The sequence below is a fragment of the Teleopsis dalmanni genome, chromosome X (assembly GCF_002237135.1).
Source record: "Teleopsis dalmanni isolate 2A chromosome X, ASM223713v2, whole genome shotgun sequence".
Lineage (NCBI taxonomy): Eukaryota > Metazoa > Arthropoda > Insecta > Diptera > Diopsidae > Teleopsis > Teleopsis dalmanni.
In genome coordinates this window covers 99,121,992-99,130,246 of record NC_051848.1, presented here as the reverse complement: position 1 = coordinate 99,130,246, position 8,255 = coordinate 99,121,992, and the positions used below count along the sequence as shown (strand labels likewise).

The 8,255-nt window shown below is 38.3% G+C and overlaps 4 protein-coding genes across 4 annotated transcripts; all 4 read right to left on the bottom strand.

The window, feature by feature from the left end:
* Window positions 1–307: 307 nt before the first annotated feature.
* Window positions 308–4,658, bottom strand: LOC119688802 (cation efflux system protein CzcA-like). The gene is made up of 2 exons (XM_038103467.1): window positions 1,636–4,658; window positions 308–1,487 (listed from the first exon to the last, which is right to left on the bottom strand). Exons 1-2 carry the CDS (start codon window positions 4,656–4,658, stop codon window positions 308–310), a joined length of 4,203 nt encoding a protein of 1,400 aa, XP_037959395.1.
* Window positions 4,659–4,664: 6 nt separating this feature from the next.
* Window positions 4,665–5,774, bottom strand: LOC119688801 (putative membrane fusion protein SilB). Its single transcript, XM_038103466.1, has one exon. The coding sequence runs from the start codon at window positions 5,772–5,774 to the stop codon at window positions 4,665–4,667; it is 1,110 nt and encodes a 369-aa protein (XP_037959394.1).
* A 161-nt stretch (window positions 5,775–5,935) lies between these two features.
* Window positions 5,936–6,637, bottom strand: LOC119688800 (protein MgtC-like). The gene has a single exon (XM_038103465.1). It carries the CDS (start codon window positions 6,635–6,637, stop codon window positions 5,936–5,938), a length of 702 nt encoding a protein of 233 aa, XP_037959393.1.
* A 13-nt stretch (window positions 6,638–6,650) lies between these two features.
* LOC119688799 (magnesium-transporting ATPase, P-type 1-like) lies at window positions 6,651–8,255 on the bottom strand. Its single transcript, XM_038103464.1, has one exon. It carries the CDS (start codon window positions 8,253–8,255, stop codon window positions 6,651–6,653), a length of 1,605 nt encoding a protein of 534 aa, XP_037959392.1.

The window sequence follows — 8,255 nt, the reverse complement described above, 5'->3', positions numbered from 1 at the left end:
AAAGCCATCCAGCTTGTCATCCGTGGCACCCAAAGCAGTAAGCATAATTACAGGTATATCCGGATGCTTTTCTTTAGAAAATCTTGTTATCTCAAATCCATTGTGATGTGGAAGTATAATATCGGTAATGATCAAATCATACGAATTAGATCCAATGAGGCGTTTCCCTATATCCCCATCAAATGCAAGCGTTACGTCATAGCCGAATTCTGTTAACCCTTTATTCAATAACTCGGCAATTCTTTTTTCATCTTCAATAACAAGTATTCTTTTCATAAAAAACAGATTCGTATGAAACAAAGATAATTTAAAAATCAATATCCCATATCCCGCAAGCTTTCTGTAAGGCAACCAGCGATGAGGCAAATCCCTTCATAGTCTCCAAATATTGTTCCTGCACTTCGTTATAAGTGCGCTGTGCTATCAGTACATCTGTTATGTCACTTTCTCCTCTCTTGTATTTATATACCAATCCGTCGAGTATTCTTTTAGCATCTTCTAATAGCCCGGTTTTATATTGTTGCGATTTTTTTCGGGATGCTTCAAATTGGAAAAAAGCCTGAGATATTTCCGTTTGAATTTCTAATTCTGTATTTTGCTTTTGTATTTTGGTTTGTTCTATTCCGTAATTAGCCGCTTTCACTGCGCCTTTATTCAGATTTGAAAACTTGAGCGGGATTGTAACTCCTCCCACTACCGATCTGGATGGAGGTAAAAAACCATGCCAATCCCTTTCATAACTGACCGAAAGGTCTACATCCATTTTGCGTTCAGCCTTTATTAATCTTTGTTGATTAGTTGCTACGTCTATATTTTTTTGAGCTGCGTATAAATCGACGCGACTTGTCAATCCGGTTGTAATTAAATCTGGAAGCAGATAATCTCTGTCAATATTTTTCCATTTTCCCGAAAGGCTCATCAACGAAGTAGATGTTTGCCCCATATATTGATTAAGCACTACTAATGCAGATTTATAAACGGCTTCTTGTTCAAATACTTCATTCAAAAGAGTGGCTGCTTCGAGTTTAGATTGCCGAGCATCTATTTCGGTAATTTCTCCCAGACTGAAACGGATGCTGTCCGATTTGCTCAATTGGAGCATGTAGTCATAAGAACTCTTTTTTACTTCCAGCAGTTCGCGCTGTTGTATAGCTTCCAGATACAAATCTGCTGCTTCGGCTCTTAATTCCTGATAGTAATACTCCAAGGCTAATTTTTCTAGTTCGGCTTGGCTTTTTGCTAAACGAACTCTGGCACCCCTTTTATTTCCCAGCTCAAGTGTATAGCCAAGGCCTAGAGAAAAATTCTCATCAGCTCCTTCAAATGTGAGTTCAGGATCGGGTAATACTTTCTGGGCAATTACTTCTGCATCTGCTATACTCACATTGTATTTTTCGGCGAGATAGTTAAGATTATTTTTTCCTACCAGATTTAAGTATTCATGAAAAGATAGGGTTGGGTTTATATTTTCTCCAGAATCTTGTGCCCTTAGATAGGACACAAAATTCGTTAGAAAAAAGAAAATTATTAAAGTAGTATATATTTTATTAGTCTTCATTATTTATCTCTGTTTTTGATTCTTTATGCTTTTCTGCTCTTCGTTCCATCAAGTAATAGAAAACCGGAAGAGCAAACAATGTAATAATAGTAGAGAACATAAGTCCGTATACAATTACTGTAGCAAGGGGGCGTTGAACATCCGAACCGATACCTGTGGCTAGTGATGCCGGCAGTAACCCTAGCATGGCTACAGTAGCAGTCATTAATATGGGGCGGAATCGATGACGTGCTCCGTCTTTAACTGCTCTTATAAGCTCATAGCCTTCTTTGCGCAATCCATTTATATGTGAAATCATCAGTACTCCGTTTTGTATAGCGACACCGAACAAAGCGATAAATCCTACAGCAGAAGACACATTGAGTGTCATACCTCTTATATTGAGTGCAAGCATACCGCCAAATAAAGCTAAAGGAACGATCATTAATACCAATGCGGCTTGTCGGAATTTACCGAATGCGGCATATAACAATACAAACATGATAGCCAGCGCCAATGGAACTATAATAGCCAAACGCGAATATGCCCTGTTTTGGTTTTCGAATTGACCTCCCCATTTGACATGATACTGCTCGTGGTCATATTTTACATTTTTCTCTATCGACGCCTGGGCATCTTTTAGGAAAGAAGCCAAATCACGACCTCTTAGATTGAGCTTAACGGTCAGATGCCTTTTGTTCATTTCTCTTGTAATGGTACTTTCCCCTGTACTTAGTCTTACATCGGCTACTTGTGATAAAGGTATTTTAGCACCTGTAGAAGATGTCAATGTCAGGTTTTTAATTTTCTCAGGCGTATCTCTGGCATCCTCTACGTATTTACAAGTGATGTCATAAACTCTGTCATTTTGGTATAATTGAGAAATGGCTTTTCCTCCGATTGCTACTTCTATCAGATTGCTTACATCAGATATATTTAAACCATAGCGTGCTATTGCATCACGATCCATATGTACCTGCAATTGTGGCAGTGGCGGTTCTTGGTCTATATCCAAGTCTACAGCTCCTTCTACATTTCTGAGCGTTTCGAGAACGTCTTCTGCTATTCGACGCGTTTCTTTGAAGTCGTTTCCATACACTTTAACTACCAGTTCGCTGTGTGCTCCGGCAATTTTATCCATAACACCGTCTATCATTGGCTGACTGAATCCAACTCTAAATCCCGGCATACTTTCGTATTCTTCAGATAATTCCTGAATCAAATCGTCTTTGGTTTTGCCGCTAGGCCATTCTTTATACGGTTTGATTCCTACCGATACTTCAAAGTGCGAAGGGGTAAAAGGGTCAGTTCCGTCGTCGTTACGCCCGGCTTGTACAGCCACATAAGTGATTTCGGGATACTTCATCGTACGTTGGCGTAATGTGTCGGATAGCTCTCTCGATTTTTCTACTGAAATACCCGGAGGTAAGTTTACTTGCAGCCAAATAGAACCTTCGTCCAATACAGGAAGGAAGTCTTTACCGACATAAGCTGTAAGCCCTAGTGCTGCTATAAATATTATAACTACCGATATGATTACTTTTTTAGGCTTAGCAAGAATACTATTTACTGTACTAGAATATTTTTCAATCAGTTTCTCAAGCCATTTATTATGATATATTTTTTTAGGTTTCCGATATAACGCATATCCTATACCCGGAATAAGGAATAAAGCAACCAATAATGCACCTAACAAAGCATAACTGACTGTGAATGCCATCGGAGTAAATAGTTTTCGCTCTACTCTTTCGAAAGCAAATAATGGCAGATAGGCTGTGATGATGATAATAGTGGCAAAGGCTATCGGTTTGGCTACTTCCGTTACTCGTTTGGCAATACTTTTTTCTTCCAGATATTTTGTAGGGTTATCTTCTCGCTTTTTCAGAATAGTTTCTAACATTACAATCGAACCATCTACAATAATACCAAAGTCAATTGCTCCAAGCGACAAAAGATTGGCAGGTATATCTGTAAGGTACATCAGTATAAAGGCAATAAGCAAAGATATAGGTATGGTTAAGGCTACGAGCAAAGCTCCCCGCCAGCTACCTAAGAATATTATCAATATAACGATAACCAATATCATACCTTCGAGCAAAGTCTTAGAAACTGTGTGTAAGGTTGTGTCTACCAGTTCAGTTCTGTCTAAGAAAGTATGTATATGTACACCTTCGGGCAATGTCTCTTCATTCAACTCGTCTACAGCTTGTTTGATTCCGCTAAGTACTACAGATGGGTTTTCGTGTTTCAAAAGTAGAACAATCCCTTCTATACTTTCGCTATATTCACGGCTACGATCAGAGTATCCTAAAACACCTTTTCTTTCCAGATTACCATATTTAACCTTGCCTAAATCATTCAGAAAGATAGGGACCCCTTTTTCGGAAGTAACAACAATTTTCCCTAAATCGTCGAGCCCTGTAATTTGTCCGATTCCTCGTACCACATATCCTAAATCACCACGATTGAGTATGCTACCTCCAACATTCGAATTATTGTTTTCTATAGCGTCCATTACGTCATCTAAAGACAGACCGTATTGTTCCAACTTATGAGGATCTATTTCTACTTGATATTGAGTAGTTATTCCACCAAAGTTTGTAACGTCTGCCACGCCGGGCACTTCCTTGATGCGGGGTATGATTACCCAGTTCTGAAGGTCGGTAAGTTCGCGGAGCGAGTGATTGTCACTTTCTATTATATAACGGTATATTTCGCCGGTAGGAGAAGTTAATGGGTCTAATTCAGGAAGGGCATCATATGGGAGATCAACTTCATTTAGGCGCTCTTGTACGCGCTGGCGACTCCAATAGTCTTCAATACCGTCCTCAAAAACGACTGTAATCATCGAAAGGCCGAAGGTACTTTTACTTCGCATAACATGCATGCCGGGCATACCGTTGAGCGCTCTTTCGAGAGGTATGGTTATTTGTTGTTCAACTTCTTCTGCTGCCAATCCGGGTACCTGAGTCACTACTTGAGATGTGACGTCAGCTATATCGGGATAGGCTTCTATTGATAATTGTTTCCAAGAGTAATATCCGAATAAGCATAGTAATACAAACAGGCATAGGATAACCCATCTTTTTTGTATTACGGTAAGCATTAAATCTTTTTTCATTATTTCTTATTTTAAATAGTATCCACCTTCGCTAATAATAACATCATTTTTTGACAGCCCTTTAGATATAATGGCTGTACCGTCCATAGTGGCTTCTACTTCTACAGGGGTTTTAATAAATATATCTGGTGATTTTTGTACAAATACATAGCTGTTTTTCTCTCCTTGGAGAAGTGCTGTTTCCGGTATTTGAATAAAGTCTGCCGGTTTGTCTAAGAAATGAACTGTTGTATACATTCCTATTTTAAGCAGTCCATCCTTATTGTCCACAAACGATAGTACTTTAATGGCTCTTGTATCATCATCTACAGCTTCTTCGACATGGAAAACTTTTCCTTTAAGCGTTTTTTCGGGATATGCAGCAATAAAAATATCCATTTCGTCATTTTCGTGGATGAAGCGTATGTCTTTTTCTTTTACTTGAGCACTTATCCACACTTCTGATAAGTCAGCTACAATAGCAATAGGATCAGAGTCATCTTTTATATATTGTCCTGTTATAACATTGTTTTCTATGACCTCACCTGCTATAGGAGAACGTATAATAAGAGGTTGCCCTAAAGCCATATTTTCTGCATTTACATGGTATACTTGCAATGCTGCGTAGGTATTCTCATACTCTTTTTCGGCTATTTGAAGAATGCTTGCTGCCTCTTCCATTTCTTTCTGAGATCCAACCCCGTTGCTCAACAAGTCTTGTTTACGTTGTAATTCTTTCTGTGCTAATTCTTTCTCAGATTTTGCTTGAAAAAACTCTTTCTGTGTATTTGTAAAGTCGGGAGAAACAATTTCAAACAAAGGGGTATTTGCTTTAACTTTCTGTCCTAATTTTATATATGATTTGACCACCCGACCAGCAAAAGGAGGTGCAATATATGCAAACTGTGTAGGTAGTGGTTGAACTGTTCCTGCAGTTATTACTTCTTTCGAATAAGGTACGGTTTCGACCTCGGATAATTTGATTTGCGAAAAAACGGCATCATTATTCTTAACAAAAACACTATCACCCTTTATTACGAATGAACTGTTTTCTTGTTGTGTTTCATTTTTTTTACATCCGATCAAGCAGAGCATGGATGCTAATAAGAATAATTGAAAGATTTTGATCTTCTTCATGTTTATTTTTTAGTTTTATTATTGATAGCATATAAGTAAGCAGACTTTATTACTCATATTATAATAGCTTTTCGTAACTATCGGAGAAAAAAGATACAATAAAGGTTACAACTTGCAGATAGCTGCAAAATACCAATAGATTGTTTTGTCCTTATCTCTCTTTATGAATTTGCGTCTACATTATTGATTTTCCATTTTATAGAATAAATACCGCTTTCCAGAGTCAAGAAAGAAGCTATTTTCTCAATAGCATTATCTTGTTTGGTAAAACTAATAATCTCAGCTTCTATGATAGAGGCAGATGGAGTTTCGGAATCGTAACTGTTTAGGGAACTAAGCATCAAATCATTGTTATTACCTATGTATTGAACAAATAAGACCCTAATATGGTTTTCTACATTTTCTTTGCAACAGGCAAAAAATTTATAGTGATATTCCAGCGATTCACTGTCATTAAAAGCCTTGGTTTTCATTATCTTATTTGAGATAGGGCGTAATAGAGCATGAACTCCAATAATGGCCGCAGTTCCTAGCAGAGGCTCATATATATATCCAAGTCCGCAAAAAGCGCCGATAGCTGCCGTACACCAGAGAGTAGCAGCCGTATTGAGCCCTCTTATAGAACCTCCGTCTTTTAAAATAACTCCTGCTCCTAAAAAGCCCATTCCACTAATTATATAGGAGGCAATACGCCCTTCGGCGTCTCCGCCTATTCTAGAGGCTATTATCATAAATATGGCAGCGCCTAAAGCTACAAGAGTATTCGTACGAAGACCAATTGCCCGATGGCGGAATTGCCTTTCCAGCCCGATGCATACTCCTAAGAATAATGCCAATCCAATATTGAAAACGAATGAAAGCATAATAGTGAATATTTTATAGCCATTTATGAAATTTATTTATATACCAATTTTTTACAATTTGGGTCAAGAAACAGTAGCCCAATAGTATACCGATCAGCCAAGGGAAATAGGACCATGGCAGAGGAGTCAGTTTTATAGAAGCTCCCAGTTGGGTAAACGGTATAGCTATACCAATGGCCATAATCATAAATGTAGTTATCATGACCGGGAATGATGCCCGGCTTTGTATAAATGGAATTTTACGGGTACGTATCATGTGTACGATGAGTGTCTGTGATAAAAGACCTTCGATAAACCATCCTGACTGGAACAAGGATTGGTCTTCGGGAAGAGTACATTTGAATACATACCACATAACTAAATAAGTAATAATGTCAAAAACAGAACTGATAGGGCCTATACATATCATAAATCGTTTGAGGTCGGATGCATCCCATTTGCGTGGCTTTTGTAAATACTCCTTGTCTACACTATCGAACGGAATTGTAATCTGCGAAATATCGTACAAAAGATTTTGTGTAAGCAAATGTATAGGCAACATTGGGAGAAATGGTAGAAATGCACTCGCTGCAAGCACACTAAACATGTTTCCGAAATTGGAGCTTGCTGTCATCTTGATATATTTGGTAATGTTTCCGAATATTTTGCGCCCTTCTACGACGCCTTGTTCCAATACCATGAGGTCTTTCTCCAATAAGATGATGTCTGCCGATTCTTTGGCAATATCTACAGCTGTATCGACCGAAATGCCTATATCTGCCTGGCGCAATGCCGGAGCGTCGTTTATTCCGTCGCCTAAGAAACCAACTGTATTGTTGTTCTGAGATTGAAGAACTTCTATAACTCTTGATTTTTGAAGAGGAGTCAGTTTGGCGAAGATATTAGTCGTGATGGCTTTCTTTGCCAACTCTTCGTTGCTCATTTCTTCTATCTGGTTTCCGAGCAAGATATTTTCAATGCTGATTCCTACTTGTTGGCACACATTCCGAGTAATTAATTCGTTGTCTCCCGAAAGAACTTTAACTTCAACTCCGTGATCGTATAGCGCCGTAATCGCTGTAGCTGCCGAAGCTTTCGGAGGATCTAGAAATGCCAGATAGCCTATAAGTACCATTTCGGATTCATCTTCTACCGAAAAAGAGTTTGTTTTGTTTACCCAGCTTTTTTGAGCAACCCCCAATACTCTCATTCCTTGTTTGTTGAGATTGATACTTGTATCAAGCAGTCTTTTTCTTATTTGATTGGAAATCTGGATGGGTACACCGTCTATTTCGGCAAACATACACACCGATAGAATCTCTTCAATCGCTCCTTTTGTTATTATTTGTCTTTTTCCTTTAGTATTCTCTATTACTACCGACATTCTTCTTCGGTTGAAGTCGAAAGGTATTTCATCTACCTTCGTGAATTCTTCTCCCAGATTGTCTAGCTCCAATTCATGACAGTGAGACAGAATTGCTTTATCCATCAGATTTTTCAATCCGGTTTGGAAATAACTATTGAAGTATGCATGTCGTAAAACTCTTTCACTATCATGTCCATCAACATCCATATACTTTTCAAGAACTATTTTATCTTGGGTTAGCGTTCCGGTCTTATCTGTACAAAGTATATTCAT